Source organism: Parasteatoda tepidariorum, chromosome 11, assembly GCF_982258835.1.
Source record: "Parasteatoda tepidariorum strain Cologne lab strain chromosome 11, Ptep-v5.0, whole genome shotgun sequence".
Lineage (NCBI taxonomy): Eukaryota > Metazoa > Arthropoda > Arachnida > Araneae > Theridiidae > Parasteatoda > Parasteatoda tepidariorum.
The window spans coordinates 87,664,368-87,689,979 of NC_141765.1; the positions used below are offsets into that span (position 1 = coordinate 87,664,368).

The window sequence follows — 25,612 nt, forward strand, 5'->3', positions numbered from 1 at the left end:
AAACACACATTAAATAGACCATATTGTTGTTTATTTTTAATAATTTGCTATAATTTAAAAATTAACATAAATAACGATGCATCAAAAACATGCGAATCATTCTATATTCAAGAAATAAAATAAAAATAAAATTCATTATTTTACAATATATTAAACAGAAAATAACAGTAGAGTTCGCCTTATGAGTAAAATTTCAAAAATTTGGTAATGGTTTTAACTGAAAAGTAGCCGATTAATTAATAATTATTTTAACATGGCAAACTTGTTTACTGATAATTATTTTTTATCTTTCTCACTGTTGCAGAAAATTCTGTCAGATGAGAACAACCTAGTAAACATTGTTTTTACGAGCCTATTCTAAGCTAACTACAATACTTATTATTTATAGCTAGACAATACGTTTTAACAGAGTAATCAACTACTAAGCGCGAACTACCTAATGACATAGTTAGATAATATAGACACACGGGAGCAAAGTCATGCGCAGATACATTGGCAGATATTCTCCTATTTTTTAAGATGCTTTTTATCTATTCTTTTAATACTGAAAAAAGCATCCATATTTAAAAAAAAGCATTTTCAGGGAAAAAAATAAAATTAAAAACAGACAACAACATAATCATAATTTATGCTAGGAAGACGAAGGTTGTTTAGTTGTAAATGTGCTACTACCGAAAAGATACTGCTCACTTAACCCCAAAATTAGTGATACCATGGCTAGCGGAAGAGTAAACTATTGATTTACAACAAAAATAAACAATTACGGTGAAATCTTTCAATACAGTTTTGTTTATTAATAAAAATGAAACATAGTTGCCCACGTTTGACACGAAAAATTAAAAATGGATTTCGCAATGAAGAATTACGGGGGCAAAATTATTAATATTACCGGTCTTTCGTCTGGGTATGATATGTTTAGTGTTAAAAGTTAATATGAATGTAGTTCTTTAACTCATTTTTGTTTATAATTATATTTATATTAATCTTTCTCTAATGTTCTTAATGCTTTAAAGTGCATGTATTTATTGTTTGTTTTTTTGCCAGGAATAAATAAATAAGTTAAATAATTAAATAATTTTTGACACTTTTGTACTGTAATAATATCATTCTGTACTAAAAAAAATATTGTGAACCTGCAGATACTTTTGGAATGTTTGCGCAGATACTTAATTTTTTTTTATCTTACTATGCTTACTAATTGTAAAGAATGGGCACAATCATAATATTTACGGATTTCATTAGATACATAATCATTAAATTCTGGAATTTTTTGATTAAGCGGTCAAGATTACTAAGTACACTGAATGTTTCTACATCATCATCCTGTCTAATACATCATGTATTGAAGTGCTTTAGATTGCTTTTCTAGCTGATTTTTAACTAAAGGAAAAACGCTACCTATATTACTTTAAGGTTTTGCGTATCTATCATAGAAATTTATAAAGTTTACTAAAAGAATTATTTAATTATAAATACCTTTGAAGTTGAAAAATTCATGCAACTGCAGACCACGAACAATGGCGACGATGGAACTATGGCGATGTAAACAATTGTGAAGAGTTACAACTCAACAGTTTAAAAAGTTTGTCCAGTTTTATATCGTTCACAAAAACAGTTTACCTCTGCAAATAGTTTCTTGTGTTTTCTGATGTAAAATTGCATCGGCTAAAAATGATATTTTAAGTAGTATTTAATTTATTCTTTTCTTTCATGAATAAATGTTTATTTATTAATAATTTTGTTATGCCCTTTCGAAAAAAGGTGGGGCTGGATAAAAAATATTGAAAAAAATTATAATTTTTAAGGTTCGAATGCTAGATTTAATACTATTTAATCTTATGTAATATTAGTTCTAATATAAGAAGATAGGATTCAAGAGATTCTAGCACAGCAGTATTATATTGCATCGTTCTAATGTTAGATAATATCTTTTTGCTACCTGGAATAGCTTGATGAAACTTCACATTGTTTAAAATCACATTGATCTCAAAGGAGCAGTGAACATACTGGGAGTTGCAAAACACTTTTTGGCAGTAGGTGAAACTTAGTTTCACATATGAACAATACTAGTAACCCATTCAGAGGACAAAAGTTTTGCAAGTGGCTACGAACAGGTTGACTGTAAATCTCAGTGCTACTACTACAGTCCTCAAGTTGGTGAAATTTTCTCAGTCAAGCTGCTACTCCAGTTCATCGCCGTTCGCTTACTTGGCGCAAATACGTTGTATGGTCAGTAAACCACGTACTTCCTTGAAACTAACTGATCGAAACATAGTTCCGTTTGCAACATCACTAAGATATCGAGCTTATTACTTACTCCAACTTTTCGGCTTATCTATTAAGTAAAATCGCATCTGGTAAAACGATATTTCCATGTCTAAAAGTCTGGACAAGAAAGCCAATCATCGATTCAATATTTAAAATACAAAATAACAAATCAACGAAAAAAATGATTTAGAACTTAATATGGTAGTGATTTTTAATGTCAACAAAAGAATTAGTCCGGCTTAATTGCTTCTGAGATGCAAACATACTGATTTTATAGCTACTACATCTTTTTTATTCTTTCAACCTTTTACGAAGTTAAATTTACTGAAGATAAAATCAATTTCACAATTTAGTACTTAAAATAAATTGATTAATTAAACATATTTATTCTAGCTAGTAGTCTTTAATATGAAAGGAAAAATTCTTTAAGTTATTTTTATAATTAATAATGAAAAACAATTTATTGTTTTCAAGTAGTAATTAAATCTGATCACCATATTGCTTAAATATATATCGTTTTGAAGAATCATTTTTTTTCTTTTCTAGATGCTTTACACACATGTTTTGTGAAACAATCCAATCCTCCAGAAATTTTCTTGTCCTCAGCTTATTTTGCCAAAAAACAGAGGTTTGTAAAATAATATTTTAGCATTTGTGTGCAATAAATGTTTTCACTGTAATTTATATCTATGCTATTCCAAACATATTGAAGATACAATATTGACATGCATTCTATAGACGAGCATGCTGGACATATGACATCACAGCTGACTGAAGCTACCGAAGATGAAAAATATCATTTACGTCAACTAATGGAAAAAGCATGTGATCAAATTCCAACTTTAAAAGAGGCTATCGAAGAGGTTAGTAACGTAATTTTTTCATTGGCTAATAATGATGAGAGAAATCGAATAATGATTTTAGAGTGCTTTCATAATTTAGAACAAGCTATAGCTAAAAGAAAAAGTCAACTTATTGAAGAATTAGATAAAATCACTGCCAAGAAAAGACAAGTGCTGGAGGAACAAAAGGCTTTGCTTGATATGTGTCTTTCAAACATTACTGTCAATTCTGAATTCACTCAAAATGCATTATGTTATGGGAGTGAAACTGAAATTATACTAGTGACTAAACAAATCGCCGAGAAATTAGAAGATTTAGCAACCATGAGAATTCAAAAAATGCCAGAAGAAAATAGTTTTATATTATTTGAAGCAGAAGATGCCGAATCTGCAAAATCAGCCATTTTAAAAGTTGGTACTTTAATAAGCAATAGTGCAGTAGCACATGAGTGTACAGCAGTTGGAGAAGGTCTTAAACTGTGTAGAATCAACAAACAAACGCTGGTGGTAGTGACTGCTAAAGATCGCCATAGTCAAATAGTAAGGGATGCTGTTTTTGATGTCGAACTAATATCATCAGAGTTTTCATGGAAACCTAAAATAGCCGACCAGAAAAATGGAACTTATCACATCTTATATATGGTTGAAAAAGAAGGTACTTATCAGCTGAGTATCAAATTACTTGGAAAACCCATCAATGGTAGCCCATTTACAGTGAAAACATACATAGAAGAAGAATGTTCTTCTAGTGACAGACGCTCTAAGATTCCGAGAACAACAGGACTGAGTAAATCATCCTCAAGTGGTTCTAGAGTGATTGAAGATGATTTAATATTAAAAATTGGACACAGAGGTAAGTCCCCTTATCTTTATTTATGATCTAAAAGCAATTTTATTTGCTTTGATTAGAGGGAATCATTTTAAAAAAATCCATAAAAATAAGCAAGTTTTGTCTCCAGTTTGTATAGACAAAAAAAAAAACTTAACTTCCTCAACGTAAAAATACAATAAAAATTATAATAGAATTTTCTGATGAATGTTTTTTAATTCCATTTAAAATATTAAAAAAAAGATGGAAAAAATGAAAAATTGCATTTAAGGAGTTTCGGAATAGCCTCCAAATTTTCATGCTATCAAAAAGTAATCTATTCTTTTGTTTCTGTTGCCTGGAAAAAATATAATAGCATAAAAATTACAACTCTCAAGAAGTTCTTGAAAATATGTAGAAAAGGGAAAATCAGGAGCCTTTTTTACGTTAAATGATAACTTAATGTTTATTCGCCTAAGAATTAAGAATTGAAAAGTTCATAAAACTAATAATAAACTTTTTTGGAGGAGAACAGAGTGTTGAATAATGTTTTCCAAACGCTTCTTAAATACGGATCAGCAGCTAGATTATTTATTATTGAATTTTTGTTTTTAATGGCACTCTATCAGCAATCACACGATTGGACTTGAGGACGTAAGTTAAATTTTCATGCACTCAATTTTATTGTTATTAAATTTGATTTATTGTATTAAATATTTTGAAACAATTTTAACCAGTGTTTATTCATCTGACAAATAGTATTGTTTTTTTCATGGAGTTCATATTGATGATTAATGATTATATTATGTTTTGATCTGTTGATTTCAAGTCTAGTGATGATTTTCGAAATATTTCATATTTATGAAAGTAATTAGTGTTTAAATAGAAAAAGAATTTAGTGATTTTGATTATAATTTATTATTTTTTCTCCCTCATCTTTGATGTTTTAGTTAATAATATTTGTATTTTATATATTGAACTTATTTACATAATTTATCAGATTTGTTTATTTTTACAATTCGACAATACTTTTAAAATTTATTGCAATTATTGAATTTTTTATTTCCTTTCAATAAATTTTCTTTTGATTCAGTTAATTTAGTCTATTCAGTATTATAATTAATATGAAAATATTTTAAGTAACTATAATCTATTTCATTGTTTAATGTGCTACAGTTTACATTTTTGATTGATTCGATGGTTAAAAGTTAAATTTTTTCTTCAACAATGTACCTAGGGTTAAGAAAATCAAGCAATTAAAATATTTGAACTTTTTTCTTCTAAATGTAATTTTTAATTATAATGCTTGAATGCCCTCAAGGAATTATAAATTTATCATGTATAATGATTTAACACCTGTTGAGAAATTTTCCAAATTTGAGAAAATCTGGAAGCATCAAATAATTAAAATGAATTAAACATTAGTTCTTGAAATTTAAATTTTAATCGTGATAAACAAGAAAAACCAGACATATTAATGTTTGAACCCCACATTGGTAATCAGTTCACAGCCGGGCTCCGACATATTCAAAAACAAACTAGAGATTCTAAATTCATTCACGATAGAAACTTAAAAATTTTCAAAAACTCCTTCGGGTTTCAGCTTTGAAAATATTTATAAATAACTGTTTAACTTATAATTTTTTTCAAGAAATAGTCAAAATTTTTCAGGAACAATAATTTTCACCCCCTTTTGGCTTTAACGATTTTCAAAATTTAAAGTTTTCTGGCCAAGCTAAGGACTCATATTTTACCGAAAAGGTCGAGTTAGGTCGGAAAAAAAAATTTAAGTAATCAACACATAATTGAGAGTTTGTCTATGGGATTACAGATAAGGACACTTTTTGTTCTAATAGAACCCAAAACCCCAATTGATTGGCTTACGATTGTTTCAAAAATTATATATGATGTCCTCACTCTTCTACCTCAAAATGAAAATAAACCAATCTCAGAATCAAAACGTAGTGGGTATAGGCAACGAAATCAAAAATATCAAGGCTTTACACTAAGGTAGCCATTGATTAATAACTCAGCTAGTTCAAATTATTATAATATTCTGTTACAAAATCAAAACTTATTCCTGTCAAGTCGACATTTTAACCCACAATTCCAAATTAGACCTTGATTTCATAAAGTAAGTGAAAATTTTAATAAAAAAATAAACAAAAAGCAAGTCATTTTTGCCCATGTGTCCCAGGAGATTCTTCCTAGGTCTTAAAAGTTTTGTGATGAGCGAGGAATTACTAATGTTTATCACTGAATCCGAAATTGCATAAACAAACCTATAATCTTTACTGCTGAGAATCAATTCCAGCCTAAAGATAAACAAGAAAGTGACCAACCTCAAAATTGACAGTTAAAAAATGAAAAAAATAAAAATAACAAGCACCCGATTGTGACTAATAAAAACTATCTTTTTAAATGTCGACGCAAGTAATGCTCTAAATGTTATCCAAACCAAAATTTTGGAAAATCTAATTGTCCAGAAAGAAAGAAAATTTTTCTTTAAATGTAGAACAAATTTATAAATTCTCATTTAAATCTCTAAATTTAAAAATTGGAAATAGCTAGGTCAGTAGAATTTTATATTTTAAGTACTATTTTACGTTATTTGATTTTGAGTTTAAAAGTGTATATTGGATTTCAATTATTGATTGTGTGAAACAGATTTTAATGCAAAATCTGTGAAAATTGGTAACTTTTTCCGATTATTGCAACTTGTCTTTACACATTGCTCTAGAAATCCAGGTTAAAGAATGTAATAATAGCACCGATAACGAAGATAAAGTTTTAAAAAAAAATAAGCAATGAAAAAATAAAGTGAAGAAAAGAAAGAATGGTAAATCAAAATCAAATAACACTAATGTTAAAAAAATGTTCAGCAAAATCTTCATGAATATCTTTAAGAAAATGAAGTTTTCGATATAAAGATAAAAAAAATAATTATGTCAAAAATGTAAATAAAGTAAATTTAAAGAAAAGAAAATAAGAAATGAATTTAAAAATAAAGATTTAGGTAGTAAAATTGAAAATAATCTTGAATTTTCAAATATTCATGAAACAAAATATGACAATGAGGATCCGCATTGTCAAAGTCAGGAATTTTGCACATCCAAGATGGTGAAAAAATTCCGAACTTCTGTAAGGTTTAAAACATTTTTAAAATATTTTTGCTAAAGATAAATACGATGTCGGGACAATAGGAACTAAACCTCAAAGAGTAAGATTATCATCAGACTTACCAAATACAAAACTTCCCCAAAACAATAAAAATTAACCAATTAAAGAATTATTAAATCATAACATAATTAAAGAAAGCTCCTCACCCTATACGGCTCCAGTAACTTTAGCTTTTAAAAAAGATTAAAATGAAAAAAAGTAGATTGCGTGTAGACTTTAGAAAATTAAATCAAATAACTAAATTAGATGCAGAACCATTACCCCTATAAGAAACTTCGCAGACAAATTAGACAACAGTGTTTATTTTAGTCGCTCTGACATGATCAGTTGTTACTGGGATATTCAAATTCATCCTAGTGACGCTGAAAAATCAACAATGGTCACCAAAAATGGTTTCTACGATTGGCTAAGATTGTCATTCGGGTGGAAGAACGTCCCAAGTATCTTTCAAAGAACAATCCACCGAATTTTCACTACAAAAAGTTTCATTTGCAACTAATTATTTTGATGATATTATTATTTTTTCTAATAGTTTTGAAAATCATTTAAAACATCTTAAAAATTGTTTTGAAATATGTAGGTTTGAAAACTCAAAATTTAAGACTTCGTAGTGTTCTTTTTTACTAACTAAAATTAGTTTTTTTGGTTATGAAATGTGTAATTGCATAGTGACTCCTGATAACAACAACATTGAAGCAATTGAAAATTTAAAACCTACTACTAATTTTAAATCTCTTCAACGTTTTTAAGATTCAATAAATGAGTATAATAAATTTATAATTATAAATTTATAAATTTATAATGAGTATAATAAATTTATAATAAATTTATAAATAATTGTGCTGAAATTAGAGCACCAATAAATCATCTTTTAAAGAAAGACAAAAATTAGTCGAAATTCGTTTGCATAACAAAATAATAATTTAATTGCAAATTTTATTGAAATTGATAAATTATGCTAACATAAAAGGGGTTTGACCAAAATTGTTGCTCCATTTTCTTTGAGACAAAAATTACTTGAAATTACTCATAAAAAATTCGGTTATCCTGGGAATAAAAGAATAATAATTTACTTACTCCTGTTTATTATTCGATAAATATTACTTTCAATATTACAATTTCAATAAACAATTTCATACTTGTAAAATAAATAAAAAACCTAAACAAAAATGATTTATTTACTTCAAGCAATACCCGCAGTTGACAAAACTTTTCATATAATTTCTCGTTTTCTGTGTTGGTGAGTTTGATTTCTCTGTTGGTGGTCAACACCACATATAGATAAAAAAAAAATTTAATAATATATTCGTTATATTTGAAACTAGGATCTCCCAGCAATTTTTGCTGAGTCCGTTTTCCTCCTTTCGAGGATTACAGCTTTTAATCCAGCAAAAATTCCCTAAAAATACTGAAGTCTTAAACCTCAGAATAACGACCAATAACCAATGTGTCATTCCTAATTTTTATCATTTTTATATTTTGTCATTTTTTATCATCTTTTTTAGCTTTTATCGTTTTCATAATAGTATATTTTTTACATTTCATATTACTTTTATATATTGGTGGTACATTCATATTAAAATTTTTATCCATTTCAATTGTGCTTCTAACATAGAAAAAGTATTAGAAATAATATTTTTTTTAAATTTCTAGATTGTAAATAAAATTTTTGGGGAAGGGCTGTAACTAATTTTTTTATTTTATTTCTTTTTCTAAATCCTGTTAATATCTCTAAAACTTCTTCTTAATTCAAAATTAAACACTTTCTCACACTTTATTATGCAAACCCTGCTTCTTTTTCTATTTTTCATTCAAGCATGCATAAATTAACATTTTGAGTTTTCCCTTTATTAAATGTGAGAACCATATTATTCCCTCGACCTATTTCATTGGACCAATGTAATTACTAAGGTTTCCCTTTTCCATGAAAAATAACATGTCGTTGAGACAACCTTTATTACCTATTCCTGAGATAAAAACTAAAGCACACCGATTTCGGAGTGCGATTTGAGCTCTGCCAAATATATATATATATATATATATATATATATATATATATATATATATATATATATATATATATATATATATATATATATATATATATATATATATATATATATATATATATATATATATATATATATATATATATATATATATATAGCTGTATTGTTGATTCATACGATAAAAGAAATGATTTTAAATTTAATATAAATAAATTAATTACTTACAATTAAAAATACATTTAAATACCACTCTTAATCAAATGAATTGAACTAAAAGAATTTGTAGTAATGTTTATTTATCAAAAAGGGAAATCGACGTAATTTTCCAAAATTTAGTAAAAAAACCATGGATATCTAACTGATATGATTGAATTCTATATGAAATCGTTGATTTATTTGTATGTTATTAAAAATTTCTTTGTTAACTAAATTTATATTTTTACTATGGAGAAAACCAATTCGGACAAATCTGTTGCAAAAAACCTTCTAATATGCAGTAAAGAATTTTTTAAAAGAAAAAGAAAAATTCATTAAACGTTAATAATTTCTATGAAAAACACCAATATAAAAATTTTAGAATTAAAATTCAACCTTATTAGTGTTAAAATTTTACAATTCAAATTCTGCCTTATTAATTAAAAACTTTGAATAATCCACCGTAATATTATTACTTACGCACATCCAGATTCAGGCCACTCCACGGTAGCTATCAGAATAAACGCGCTTCTGTACTTCATTAAGAACGCGTCATAAGTTGATCCCATCATCCTCTCTTTACGCTTCTATTTTCATATTTTGTAATCTGGCAAACTTGTTACGAAAACATTTTAAATCATTTTTGAAAAATGCCGGTAATTGTATGTACTTTTGAATTCGCTACTCACTTTATATATTACATTTCGAGTTTCATTCTATATTTTCTTAAATTCTTATTTTCTATTTTTTGCTTGATTGTTTTTATTTCTTTTTTTTTTCATTTTTATTTCATTTTACGTTTTTGCTTAATAAGTTCCATTTTCTTTACAAATTTTTTTGATGTTCCTCACACTATTGTATTGATATATTTTGCTTTGTCTATATTAATACAATATTAGAAAACAATCTTTTTCCCGGATTTGTCCGTGTGACCAAGAGAAGTCACAATCTGTAACGCATGCAAACAAAATTTTGAAGTTCCATCTACATCCTGTGTAAATTTTATCGATAAATTCTTTTTTATTAAATAGTTACAGCAGTTTGTAATTGCTATATTCATTTTGAATTACCCTGTATAGGGGGGAACCGTAATCTGGGAAATATGGTCCTAATAGTTTGGTCAGGAGAGTGCTGCAAAGTTTGAACCCACTAATATTAATTTTATTTTGTACGTATTTCACCATATCTCGAGAAAAAAAAATTTTAAATTCAAAAATTTTTGCACACAATTATAAAATTCGCTAAACCAAAGATAATCCCATGCATAAAATATCCCATGCGAAGAACATTAGCATATTTCAAGTCATCCTTTCGAACTAGTAAGGTTGAATCCTAGAAGGTGAAGATCCGATCATTAGATCAAAAATCATTCAGGTTGGTTAATTTCTTCCCCCTGTTCTCTGTACATTTAATATACTTTTCCATTTTTGTACGTATGAGCAATGTACAGTGCACGTTAAATAAGAGTGGACCACCCTGATCTAATGATCAGATCTTCACATTCTAAGACTCAATCTTAATGACTCGAGGAGTTGTCCTCAAACATTCTAATTAATAAGTGCAGACGATATTTTAAGTTACGAAAGCAGACAGAAAAACGTACTTTCTCTGAATAAACATACTTTTTTTTCGATGGATTCGGATTTCTAACTAAATTATAGGGGGTAGCCGCAGTCTGCAAAATGTAATAAGTTAAATTATTAATTAATAAAATTAATTAAAATTTTTGAAATTTATTTTCTCATAAACCATTCAACCGATTTTGCTGATTTTGTATTTAGCCTCGTAAAAATATATTCTTTAAAATTATGAAAAAACTTAAATGTCTTAACGTTCAACATTTTTTCAACCATTATTAAATAAAATTATGAAAAATAATAAATATTTACTAAAAATTATTTTTCCCGTGGAAGCTAGCTTTAGATAAACGAATTTTATAATTGGGTGCAAAAATTTTTGAATTCGCTCAAAAAGTTCTTGAGATATGGCGAAATACGCAAAAAGTAAAACTAACATTGAAGGGTCGAAATTTTGGAGCACTCTCCCGACCAAACTATTGGAACCATATTTCCCAGATTGCGGCTACCCCCTATCATTTGGGGGTCAGAAATCTGAATCCGTCAAAAAAAAAGGGTATGTTTATTTAGAAAAAGTACGTTTTTGTGTCTGATTTCGTAACTTAAAATATCGTCTGCACTTATTAATTAGCATATTGAGGTCACCCCTTCGAGGCATTAAGATTGAGTCCTAGAACATGACGATCCAATCATTAGATCAAAAGTTATTCTGGGTGGTTCATTTTTTTTTCGCACTGTACATGGTCACGTTTTTAGAAACCTTTAGTTATTTTACGTACAAAATTTAAATGACAGTTAGATAAACATCAGTTGTAGTTTTTAGCAAGTATCAGGAGCAGGCATTTTAGAAATGTTATAGTGATCAGAAAATATGGAAATCTGATGGTGTAAGGTAGAACAATTATGATGGGTGATTGAAGTACCTTTATCCATTAAATTTTATATGATAATTGAAGACCATACAGTGCAAAACAATCCCTAAAACAATTATGAATTGTGGTAGGAGTTCTCAAGTTACCTATCATATATACTAAATATAAATACTAAAATTTATTTTTTTGCATAGAATTATCTTAGGATAAACGAATTTTATAAGTGTAGCAAAAATGCTTCAATTCACTTAAAAAGTTCTAGAGATATTGCGAAATACGCTAAAAGTAAAATTATTTTTAAGGAGTCCCAAATATGAATCGGTCTCCTGACCCAACTATGTGGTCCATATTTCCAGATTGCGGATACGTATGCTGGGGGTCAAAAATCGTAGTCCGTTGGGAAAAAAAGGTATTGAGAGAATTATTTATTGAGAGGAAGAACGTTTTTGTGAGTGATTTCATAACTTAAAATATCGTCTGCACTTATTAATTAGCATATTTGAGGTTTACCCCTTCAAGCTTTTAAAATTCAGTTCTAGAATGTGAATATCCAATCATTAGATCGAAAGTTATTCAGGGTGGTCCGTTTTCCTTTTCTTTTCTTTTTTTGTCGCATTGTTCACATGTATTTATGAGCGTACATTTAATATTTATGTGTATGTACAGTCCGCAAAAAAAAAAAGATATCACCCTGAATAACTTCTAATGATTCGTTCTAATGATCCGATTTTCACGAACTAAGTGTCAATCTTAATGGTTCCTGGGGGTGACCTCAAATATGCTAATTAATTAGTGCTAACTATTAATTAAGTTACGAAATCAGACACAAAAACGTACTTTCTCTGAATAAACATATATTTTTTCTTACATATTTGGATTTTTAACCTTCAAAATATAGGGGGTAGCCGCAATCTGGGAAATATGGTCCCCATAGTTTGGTCAGGAGAGCGATCCAAAGTTCGTACCCCTTAATGTTAATTTCACTTTTTACGTTTTTAGTCATATTTTAAAAACTAATAAAGCAATTCGAAGAAAATTTCACCCAGTTATAAAACTCATTTACCCAAAGATAATTTCACGAAAAAAATAATTTTTAATAATTGTTAATTATTTTTTATTATTTAATTAAATTAAGGATGAAAAATTTTTGAATTATAAGGTATGAATTTTTTTATACCATATTAATCTACATATTTTTCATTTGAAAAATCTAAAGTTTCAACTGTTTTTATTTATTAGAAGCTGAGAAAAATTAAAATGAATTATTTTTAAAAAAATAATTTGGCGACAATGAAGAAATGATTAAATGGAGCGATTAATATTAAAATGTGATAAACTTGCGAGGAACTTGACTTCGCGCGCTTAGCATAAAATTTCATTCATATTTTTTTCGCTAATAATCTTTTGCTTATCTTTTCATTTTTATTTTTTTAAGCTATAAAATACGATGTTTCTTCTTTAGTCGTCTAAAATTCTATTTGCAATTTAGTAAAGAAATTTGAATAAAACATTTTATTGAATAAAATACATTTTATTCAGAGAATGTGGAGTTTTATAAAAGCATGCTTCTGATAGAATATGATTATACAACAGATTGTGCTTCTTTAATGTGATTATTTTGTATTTTTTTCTCTCAATAACTGATAAAATTTCAATAATATACATACGAATGAATAAATTTGGAATAAAATATTCATCAATTTCTTGAATATATATTTTATAAATATTAATAAAAATACGCAGTCAACATTTTTAAGCATCTCTCACAACATCGCAAATTTCTCAAAATCTTATAGGGTAAACTAACCAGTGAAGGAATACTTAAGCTTAGCTTGTCTTTAAAAAAAAATCATAAAAATTTCAAAATTTGTAATTTTAGCTAAATGACGTATTTGTTATTAAATGCATGTCGACATATTTGTTATTAAATGCAAATTATGTAAAAAAATTTAGATAACTTACATAATATTGTTTTAAGCTTTTGGTGGTTTAAATAATAAGTAGTAAGATAACCAAGTGAAGGAACAGTTCTTAAATTGAATAAACACTAAATTTTCCAGTGAATGAACACTTAATTTTGAGAATGTTTGATGCTCGTTAGGAATCCTTAGGCCACACAGATATCTGTCGCCCTGTAGATGCCTGAATTGACTGATGTTAACACAGGCGGGCATTAGGAAAAAAAAAATCTTTTAAGTTTTCGTGCCCCCATTTCAGTATCTTAAGGGCCTTACGAGCTCTGTTTAAAAAGAGAGTATCATATCAGATATATATATATATATAACAAAAATAATCATAGTAGCAGTATTTGGTGGTAAATGTAGCTTATCGTAATTGAAGAATATGCTGTGCGACATTTTATGGTGAATTTGCGAACGTAAGTTTCAGAATGTATCGAAACATGTGGATGCTATTTGCTAATCATCTTTATCCAAAGAAAACCATGTAACGTAAATATCTAGCAAAATGAAGAATTTTTTAAACAATGAATCATACAATATGCAACATATTATTTCAATATCTTATTCTTAAACATAACATATTTCAATGTTTTTAAAATGCCACTAAATATTCAGCAATTCATTGAGTTATAGAAAAAAGAAATCGTAAATTACAGAAAACCTTGTGAATGTGCATTAGAATTACTATACAATCTACATTTTGTTTTTCATGCACTTTTTTTTTCTTCAAACTTTCATGCCTAGAAGACTCGATTAAAGCTGTAAAAATCATTATCCCTAAAATTTTGTATATAGCTATTATGAGTTATGTTAATTTGATTTTAGTATGAAATCCTCGAATAAACATAGCAAAAATAGCATAATCTAAATAATATCAGATAAAAAGTTCATGTATTTAAATTCTGAAAACTTATAAATCGATTCAAATTTTCTTTTCAAAAGAGATTAAAATAATTTTTTATTTTATTTATTTATTTATTTTTTTTTGCTTTTTGGACATAAATGAACTTAAAAATTGTCTATTGCCTAGAAACTTCGAGGTGTTTTCTATTAACTATTAATTAAACCTCTCAGAGCAATCACAAAACATTATTTCAATTTTTTTACAGTCAGAAATTGGTTGCCTAGCAACCTAGTAAAATTAAGCGTTTCTCTTTTGAATCAGTCAAGGGTTATCTTAAAATATTTATTTGCGCAGGCGACTTTTTTTGGCGGTTTTCTGGACTATCGCCAAATATATAAACCTTTATTGCAACCCAATTTACGACCCAATTGTTTTAAAATTTTGTCTACCCCCCCCTAATTCAAGTGTCTAGATTCCAAATATGTAAAAAAAAATATAAGTTTATTCAGAGAAAGTACGTTTTTGTGTCTGATTTCGTAACTTAATTAATAGTTAGCACTAATTAATTAGCATATTTGAGGTCACCCCCAGGAACCATTAAGATTGACACTTAGTTCGTGAAAATCGGATCATTAGAACGAAAGTTATTCAGGGTGATATCTTTTTTTTTTGCGGACTGTACACAAAAAATTCTTCTTTATTTTTCAGTGAAGGGAATCTGATTAGGAAACAATTTATTTGAAGATTGTGTTGCTAATTTATTCATGTTACATGTTTTCTATCATTTATAAATCTTTATTTGGCAGAATGTTTTGCGCTCTAGGTTAGCATTTTGGAATGTCGGAGTTTCATGATTAAACACTTCACCTTTAACAATATCTAAACAACTGCAGTTGTAACGTTAACATCGTGCGTAATTCTAGACACCATTAGAAATCTATATGATAGTAATAAAATCAAGAAGAGAAAGAACAAGCTTCTGCAGAATAATTGAATTTTGCTTTATTCATTTTAGATTACAGTTTAGGTTTAGCATAAAAGAAGGCTAAGACTACAACAGTAGCAACTCTTCGGTACTCGAACCTAGTTTATCGATTGGTTCCACCACATAATTTTCGGTACTTAAACCTAGTTCATCGATTGATTACACCGCAGTTATTATACCGAAAATACCATTTGTTTCGTGTATTATCATGTAGGAAATAGCTGATTTAATTATGGTATATTTCTTTTGTATCATTTAACAAATAGTGATTTGACCCATAATATTGTTTTCCTTTATATATTTACAAAATACATAATTCAATTATAGGATATCTATTTTGTATCATTTACTTATGGTTATTATGACTATAATATTATTAGTTGTTATTACAAAATATGTTTGGAATCCCTGTATTCAATTTCGAAACAATTTTCAAAAAATATTTTCGTTATTATTGTATTTTCTACACTCGTTATATCATGCTTATTAAATGCAAGATAAATAAAAAATTGCTATTTAATTATTTTGACAAAATACGAAGATATTAAATGTTAGGTTTAACTATTATGCGAAAAATTGCATAGGCACTTTCACTGTCATCTAGATTTTCTCCCAGTAGAAATTCCCGAGATACAAGAGAAAACACACCAACTCTCTTTCTGAGTACAAGATATATCTTATTTATTTGTTTTTATTTATCAAATCATTAATAGAATAAAGTAACTATTGCATTTTAAATCATATTTTTACTTATGCATAAGTTACTTTTTATAGCGAAGGAAGTCAGACTCATAAAAGAGCTATTTTCCCCGCGGAATAATAAAGTAAATTGATTAAAAAAGAAAACAAATAGAAAACTATAAAAATTTAATGTAAAATAGATAACAGTTCGAATCGTTGCGACAAATTACATTGCCAAAGAAAATCTCGTCGCAAGGGGAATATTAACTGAGCTTGCAAAATGGCGAATGAAGATTCCTTATAATTATCTAGATCTAAGATGATTTTCTCCTTAAGACATGATGCTTTATCCCTTATGAAAAAATCGAGGTATAAATGAGGTATAAACAAGGTATATTTTAAAGGTATAAAGGAGGTTGTTATTTAAATACGTCGTTGAGGTTGAAAAGGGTGCAAATGAATACCTCAAAACCAACCTCAAATATATCTTAAATATACCTCCAGAGGTATATATGTTTCAACCTAAGGTGTTTAATTTTACATCTGGGGAGAGGTAGATATTTACTACTTTAAAGTGTTTCATTTTCAACCTTAGGTTATTACTTATCAGCCTGAAGTATATTTTTTTACACTTGTGGAAGTATTTATTCAACAACCTAAGGTGTGTCATTTTACACTTCAGGTTATTACAAATCAACCTCAGGTGTGTTTTGTTCGACTTCAGGTAATTATTTTTCAACCTCAGGTATCTAATTTTATGCTTGTAGAGGTATATATTTTTCAACCTACGGTGTGTCATTTTACACTTCTGGTTGTTATAAATCAGCCTCAAATGTATTTTGTTCTACCTCAGGTAATTATTTTTCAACCTCAGGTATATAATTTTATGCTTGTAGAGATATATATTTTTCAGCCTAAGGTGGGCCATTTTACACTTCTGGTTGTTATAAATCAACCTGAAGTGTATTTTCAACACTTGGAAAGGTTATTTTTTATTAGCGCCATGTGTTCCATGTTCTACCTTGAGTTATTATTTCGTAACTTCAAGTATATATTTTTCTATTTTTAGAAGTATTAATTTATTTTACACTTCAAGCTTATGTAGCTCAACTTAAATCTGTTCTTTTTAGCACTTACGAAGGTGAGGTGTTATACGGACCACCTAGTTTATTAATTTTTAGACTCACTATATAAAAAATATAATATATATAAAGATATTATTTATATTATATGAAGAATAATGTATATCATTATATTTTTTTCACTAGTAGAGATCATTTATCAACCTGAAATTTTTAATATTAGACCTTTGGCAGTTTGCTTTTGTTAAGCTATAAAAGAAAGTTCCAAATGTATAATTCTTCTAGAATTTTGACAGATTGATTTAAATCATCTTAAAATAACACTTATCCAAATTCTACAGTTAGTAAAAATTATTTATGGGAACTCATACTCGTATTTTTAGAAGATAGTTGTCTAAGCTGCTTGAATTTTTAAAACTATAAAACTACAAATTTAAATAATTAGTCAGCTGAAATTCAAAGTACTACTTTTATTTAAAACTAAAATGTCATTTTTTTTACAACCAACAAAATTATTTTAAAAACTGTTTCCGTCTGCATGTTGAAACTTGTAATTATTGGAACCTAAAAGAAAAAAAATATGAATTAGTAAGAAAGTCATATCTACAATAATAGTGGCAGGTTTTAAAATATTAGAAATTGTTTTTTTTTATGATTTAAATTAACTGGATGAAATTAATTTTCTTTTTCAGATAAATAGTATTACTCTTCTGCTATTTCAATTCAATCCTCGTAGCTAAAAAGCATGATATGTATCACAGCCACAAGATAAAATACACTGAAGACAGTATAACCATTAACAACATATACAGAAATTCAAGTATACAGGGTGTTTATAAAGTCCCGGACTAATTTTGATGTTTAATAACTCATAAAATAATAAAGATAGATTAAAATTAATAACATAAATGGTTAGATAGACTCAAAAAATTTCATGACCCTTGTCAATGAACTTCCACGTGTGCCCCATTCGTCGCATGGAGAATATCAAGTCGATAGTCAATTTCACACCAGGTAGCGGCAAGCATGTCGGCATCCACAGAGGGTATTGCGGTTGTAATTCTGGCTTTTAGGTCATCAATGTTCGACACGATCCTCTTGTAAACATTGTCCTTTATAAATCCCCAAAGAAAAAAGTCCAGTGGCGTTATATCAGGTGATCTGGGTGGCCAAGGGATTGGACCTCCTCGCCCAATCCATCTTCCTGGAAAATGGTCATTCAAAGAACTACGAACGATGATACCCCAATGAGGTGGTGCACCATCTTGTTGAAAAAAGACATGTGGCTGAAGCTCTTCTAGTTGTGGAAATACGAAGTTTTCCAACATGTCTAAGTAGACGCCTGATGAGACCGTCTTTTCTGTAAAAAAGAAAGCTACCTGGCGTGAAATTGACTATCGACTTGATATTCTCCGTGCGACGAAGGGGGCAAACGTGGAAGTTCATTGACAAGGGTCATGAAACTTTTTGAGTCTATCTAACCATTTATGTTATTAATTTTAATCTATCTTTATTATTTAATGAGTTATCAAACATCAAAATGGGTCCGGGACTTTATAAACACCCTGTATAATTCCAATCTTATTATGCAATTCTAGCACTTTTTATTTTTCTATACATCTGTAACATTATGGTACTTGTAAGTTTAATAATTAGATTTTCTATTTTGTCTTTTTTTAAAAATCTCTTAACTCAATAAACCTAGTCTATATTTTTAAACTTTTTGTCAGACTTCATGAAACTAACAGCTTTTTTTTAAAATTTTTGACGTTGATTCTGAAAAGGACTTACGTTATTGTCAATCACATCAGAGTTTCTTAAAAAATAGTTATTTTAATATTTTTTAATCTATGTAATCAAGAATCAACAATCGTTTAATAAATTAAAATTTTAAAGTTATGTACCAATTTTTATTCTTTTTTTACACTCGAATAGAACAAATTACAAGTTGATAAGGAGCATTTATTTTAAAGTTGTGAGTAATTTTATGTGAGGAATATTTCTAAGAGAGAATGATTTGAAATAATACTTTTAAAATAAATTGAGTATAATATCTCCTATATAACTTATAATACCGAGCAGAATAAAACTAATAATTAGTTGTTACAAACACTTGTTTAAATATAAATACACATCCCATAGGATTCAAAACAATGCATATTACTTTCAACCATAAATGTTTTTATTTGCAATTGATTTTATTCAATTCAGGATCAAAATTGCATACTATACTGACTTATTTCTAAAAAATTTAAGATTTCCGAAATTCGCACATTTTTGAAGTAGTGAACCCTAAACAGCTGCATGAAAATGCTCATAACCTTGAAGCAAATTGTCATATAAACTTGAAATCGGAATTAATTTAATTCTGCTCAATATTCTAATAAGTAATAACAATCTGCTTAGTAAATAATTAACGTGGGCAAAATGCGAGAAAATAACATGTAGTGAAAATAGCAATTTTGTGATCAAACATGAAGAAGTGAGCTAGTACAGTTACTAGTTTTCAATCATCAAATATCTAGAAAACTATTGTTATCAACAATTACATAAATTCTGTAGTTTATTAGGAGAGATTACTTTCTCTTTTAGTTACAAATTCAGAACTATTTCCTAGGGGAAGGCTCTGAGTAGCTTGCTAGTCTCTTCTTGCGCCGCTGCGCATGTGCTATTTACAACCTAGGTCATCTCATCAATATCAGGGAACTGCGGATAAGCTCTGTAAATATATATATATATATAAACTTTGTATATATATAAACAATATAAACTTTGCAACAAATATCCAAAGATAAGCATACAGCTATAGTAGAATTTCAAAGCAAAATTGCTATTCTAAAAATCTTTCAATTTTCAATGACTTATTTATAAGAAAAATTCTGAGCATTTTTCTCAATTACTCAGCATGCATACTGCTACGTTAAAGCATATACATTTAAGCAAAATAAAAAGAATAGTTCTATTTGAATAAATTACAAACAATAAAATATACTGTGCATAACCTGCTGTAACGATTCACCAGTAACGTTATCCTAAACAGCGACGAAAAATATTTCGGTTATTCTCTGTTATTGCTAAGCCTACAACGATAGCCTCTAAGAATATCCTCCAACTTAAATTATTTAAGATCAGGAAGCGTGGTTAAAACAAAAATAATAACATTTAAGTTTAAAAATTGAAACACATTTGATTAAAAGTGATAAAACTAAATTCATAAATGTCAAGCACACTTACCGAATTTCAAATAGACTTTCGAATGTCAACACACACGCCATTTACCGGTTCGCATGGAACTCTGGGAGGTGAGCTAGTTAATATGAAGTGCACTTTAAACAACCTTAAAACAAGCTTAGGTATAAATAAAATGACTTCATACACCTCAATAAATACCTCACTCTCTTTAGTTGAAATAAAGTATATTTTTTTATACCTCATAAATACCTCACTATCGTTAGTAGAAAAATGGTATATTTTTTTATGCCTCGTAAATACCTCACTCTCGTTAGTTGAAATAAGGTTGATTTTTTTATACCTCATAAATACCTCTTTTGTTACAAGTGTAAAAAAAACAGCCTCGTATACCTTAAAAATCACTTTATCAGTCTGGATGATTTGAAGTGAATTTAAAACAACCTCAAAATAAGCTTAGGTATAAATAAAATGACTTCATATACCTCAATAAATACCTCACTCTCGTTAGTTGAAATAAGGTAAAAATTTTTATGACTCAAAAATACCTCTTTTGTTACAAGTGTAAGAAAATAAACCTGGTATACCTTAAAGATCACCTTATCAGTCTGGATGATTTGAAGTGAATTTTAAACAACCTCAAAACAAGCTGAAGTATTTGTAAATCTACCTCGTACACCTTAATTACAACCTTTACAAGGTATAATTTTTATTGCTGTTTTCTCTGCAACCTTAAATATACCTCAAATATACCTCAAAACAACCTTAATACCTCAAAAATACCTCAAATCAACCTTAAATATACCTTAAATTTTCGTAAGGGATGCTACGAATTTTTCGCGCTTGAAATTCCTAAGACAGCCTAGCTTTGAGGCTGCTATATAGAAGGTTATTTCTCAAGGTTTTGGGTTAGGGTAATATACGTATAATAAAGCAGATTATTACAGACCTCGTTTCTAGGTCAAAAGGTTTACACGTAAACCGTGAAAAAAACCTTTTTAAAATTGTATGAAAATGCTTTAACGGAGTGAAAATAAATCTTTCGATCTGGTTAAAAACATGTTCTACTTTTATACGAACATTGTATGAATTTATAATTAATAAAGACGATATTCATAATTTTTTGAATCTTTGAGAAAAACAGGAATATGTTTTTTTTACTCAGCTATCTGCCAAACTATTATTTCGTCTATTAACAATAAACTTTTTTAGTTCTTCTTAGTTTATTACAAAAAAAAAAATTTCCATTAATATTATTTAAAAACATATAATATTTTATACTTCTTATAAACATTATTTTATTTATACCAATCTTTGTATATATTAAGAATCCCTAAATATTTATACACTATAATACACACATATATTGAAACTTGTACATACACATTTTTGAAAATTAAATATTATATACGCACACAACCTATATATATATATATATATATATATATATATGTTGTATCCTCACATATTTAATTTTTAGAAATGTGTATGTACAAGGTTTAATATATGTGCGTATGTATGTTGTAAGTATGTATAAATATTTAGGGACTCTTAATTTTCTCCATGACGTTTTTTTTAATGTTTAATTTTATAAATTTTCGGTGATTTCTCTCTAAATCACCTAAACAGAATATATGATATATCCTCTTGGTGATGAATATATGTTTATTTTGATTATTTTTGAACTTATCTACCTTCAGTTTTGTTCAATAAGGTTTTCTTGTTTGTTGCTAAAATGAAGTGAAGAAACTTGTCACGTTTCGAATCTTTGGGGTTTCTAAAAGCAAAAAAAGAAAATCTATCTATCTATCTATATATATATATCATCCAAAAACAAGTTTATTTGTCTGAAATTTTCCATCTTGTGGTAGAAACCATATTTATTCTCAAATAAACTGAATATAATAATTCCTTCCTTGCTATTTTTGACCTAAATAGTAATTTATTTGTGCCTCCTTATGAACATAGTTTCTCAAGGAAATGGATGTTAAATGAGGTAATTTAGGAGATTTATAATTTGCAGGTAGAGGAAGAGGTGACTTCAGTAATCCTCAAGGCGTATGCTGTACAACGGATGGACATATTATAATAGCAGATAGTAATAATCAATGCGTTCAGGTTTTTGACTCAACAACAGGAGAATTTCATCTGAGATTTGGATCAAGAGGTCGAGCTCCTGGTGAAATGCAAAGACCTACGGGCGTAACTACTCTTCCTAATGGGAACTATGCTGTAGCGGATTATGAGAACAAATGGATTAGCATTCATGATCCAAAAGGAAAATATGTCTCTCGAATAGGAATTGGAAAACTCTTAGGTCCCAAAGGAGTAACAGTAAATAAAAATGGACACATTATAGTTGTGGATAACAAAGGTATGAAACAAAAAAACAATTTTAAAACTTTCTTAATAAGTTTATTTAGAAACATTTCTTTTTTCCAGTGATTTTACCCCAACAGGAAACACAATGACATATTGGTAAAAGAGTCTTTTTTGTAGGATCTCCAATGGGTTTTCATCTTCTTCTCAAGTAGACTTCCTGTTTTGCAAGACTATTTACAATTATAATTAGAACATACGTAAATGCATAACTTTATACAATTTAAAACACTTTTTGAATTCTGAGTAAAAACCAAAACATGGAAAACTCCTAACTTACAACAGTAACAAAGTGGCTCACAAGGGAAACTAGAGAAGTGTGACTCGCCAATTTTGAAATAAGCTAGTGGGATGTATGCCTTATGAGGAATAATTTTAGGGGGCAACATTCGTTTCGGCCTATAGAAGGTCCTGTGAGAGATAAAGAATAATTCAACATATAGAAAAATCAGTATTTTATTGCTTCAATGCAGACTATTAGTTATTGTAATTGTCTCAAAATCCAATTAATTTTGTGGTGCTTTCACGTACTATATAATGCATATTTATTGTCAAAATTGAATTCGAAAATTTTATATATCTGCAGTTTTTCAGAAAAACCTGTGAGGTTAATTTAAAAAACAATCATCATCAAACAATTGACATCAATTTGTTTTAATTTTTTTTTTCAAAAAACTTTCCAAATTAATTGGAGCATGTAATTGCAAATCAATTAATAATTAATTAACAATTAATTAATAATTAATTGATAATTAATTAATGATTTTCTGATTAATTTTCTGATTAATTCCTTAATTAGGAAGATAAAAAATTATCCAATTAATTACAAATTAATTGCATTAGGAGACAATTACAATAACTAATAGTCTGCATTGAAGTAATAAAATACCGATTTTTCTATATATTGAATTATTTTTTATCTCTCACAGGACCTTCTATGGCCGAAACGAATGCTGCCCCCTAAAATTATTCCTCATAAGGCATACATCCCACTAGCTTATTTCAAAATTGGCGAGTCACACTTCCCTAGCTTCCCTTGTCAGTAGAAAGAAACCCAAATGAGGTGACCTAGGTTTGAATTTCAGCAATGACTGGTCGATACGAATTCTTCTCCCGTTTCGCATCGACTACAGTGCTGACAAAAAATATCCACAATGGTATCCTTAATAAAGATCGCACATAACATATTTCTAAGTTACCAAGAAATTTTAGATGCAATGACTAAATTGAAAATATGCAGCAATTTTAAGACTCCAATATAATTTGGATAGAATTTCTTTTCAACATCTAGCTCTTTGAAAATAGTGCTTCAAGAGATTTTTGAGCATGTGATATGGAAAACTGCTCGACCTTCCGCCACTGGGTACTGTAGATGGAGCCTGATTGACCAAAAGGCTGTGAGGCCCTGTCCTGAAACTATTCAAACTTGATTTTTTTTTAAAAAAAAGGATTAAACTTTAATGAAGAAAAAAAATAGGATACGTGATTCAGATACGTGATATGAATTTTCCGTATCATTATAATGTAGAAATTCTTTTTAAAAAATCATGTGGAAATCAACAACAATAACTGCAAAATAAATAAATAAAAATATGTTTGGAACGCTACATGGATTTAGCGCAAATCAAAAGCGTTAAAAAGTATTTACTTAAATGTGCGATTCAAATTTCTCATTTTTTTTATATCATATGAAAATACCGAGATTTAAGAAACCACGTAGATCAATAGAAATAACTGCGAAAAAGTCGATAAAAACACAGTGATATCGTCGAGTCAAAAATTGACTAATAAATGCACGAATTGAATTTTGCATATCGTAATAATGATATGTAAGAAATATAAGATTTTAAAAAAATTGAGAAAATTCGTAGCAATTAATAGCCGAGAATAAAAACACCACATAAATTTATGATGGTATTGACTCAAATCGAGTGAATCAAAAGTGATTATTCATATGCAAGATTCAAATTTTGCGTATTGTATATCGGAATTTTAAAAGTTATGCGAAAATGTCTTGCATTTAGTGCAAAAGAAAAAAAAATTGAAACAGTGATTTACCATAGCACGTTGAAAAGTGATTACTGTAAAGCTCAATTCGAAATTTCTATGTCGTAATATCATATTAAAATTAATTCGATCTAATTGTAGCATAAAAAAGGTCGATCTAATTGTAACAGAAAAATGCTTAAATCATTTTTCTGTTGTATATCGGAATTTGCAATAAAATTACTGCTTATTAAAATATAAGTTTAAAGAAAGGAGAAAAAGACATTTTTTCCAGCGAGATTTTTAAAACGTTTGCCATTTTGGTTGCAATTTTCTTTAACAAATCTGCTAAAAAAATAGTTATGGTTCTTACCAATATTGATGAAAGACTTATTTTGTCCAGAGAAACATTAAATATTTTTTTTATCCTTATTTATTGTGATTTTAACTATTTTATTCTTCATTGGATATCTGACAAATGCCTCCCAATCTTTAAGCTATTAGGATGTTTAGATTTGATCAAAAATAACCGTGATTTTATTTATTTTGTGAATAGTTTGTAATAATTAAAAAAATAATTTTTGAAACATTTTAGTTGGAAATATCAACAATTTTAGCTATATTGTTTTTGAATAATGCTTCTAATACATTTTATAGCAATACTGTTAATTACTAATATATTGTTAATACATTGTATCAAATAATTTGGTTAATTAATGTTAAAAAAAAATTTAATAAATAAATCCAATTTTTG

The 25,612-nt window shown here is 28.0% G+C and overlaps 1 protein-coding gene across 4 annotated transcripts in view; it reads left to right on the forward strand.

Moving 5' to 3' along the window:
• Positions 1–25,612, forward strand: part of LOC107441643 (tripartite motif-containing protein 2) — a 56,123-nt gene that overhangs the window by 12,894 nt on the left and 17,617 nt on the right. For 2 of the 4 annotated variants that reach the window (XM_071187299.2, XM_071187298.2), the window contains exons 2-4: positions 2,815–2,896; positions 3,007–3,963; positions 22,517–22,867. In XM_071187299.2, coding sequence (XP_071043400.2) covers positions 3,024–3,963; positions 22,517–22,867 — 1,291 coding nt within the window. In that variant the 5' untranslated portion in view covers positions 2,815–2,896; positions 3,007–3,023. Of the gene's footprint in view, positions 1–2,814; positions 3,964–22,516; positions 22,868–25,612 lie in introns of all 4 variants that reach the window. The other 2 variants (XM_071187297.2, XM_071187296.2) reach the window with 1 other exon arrangement.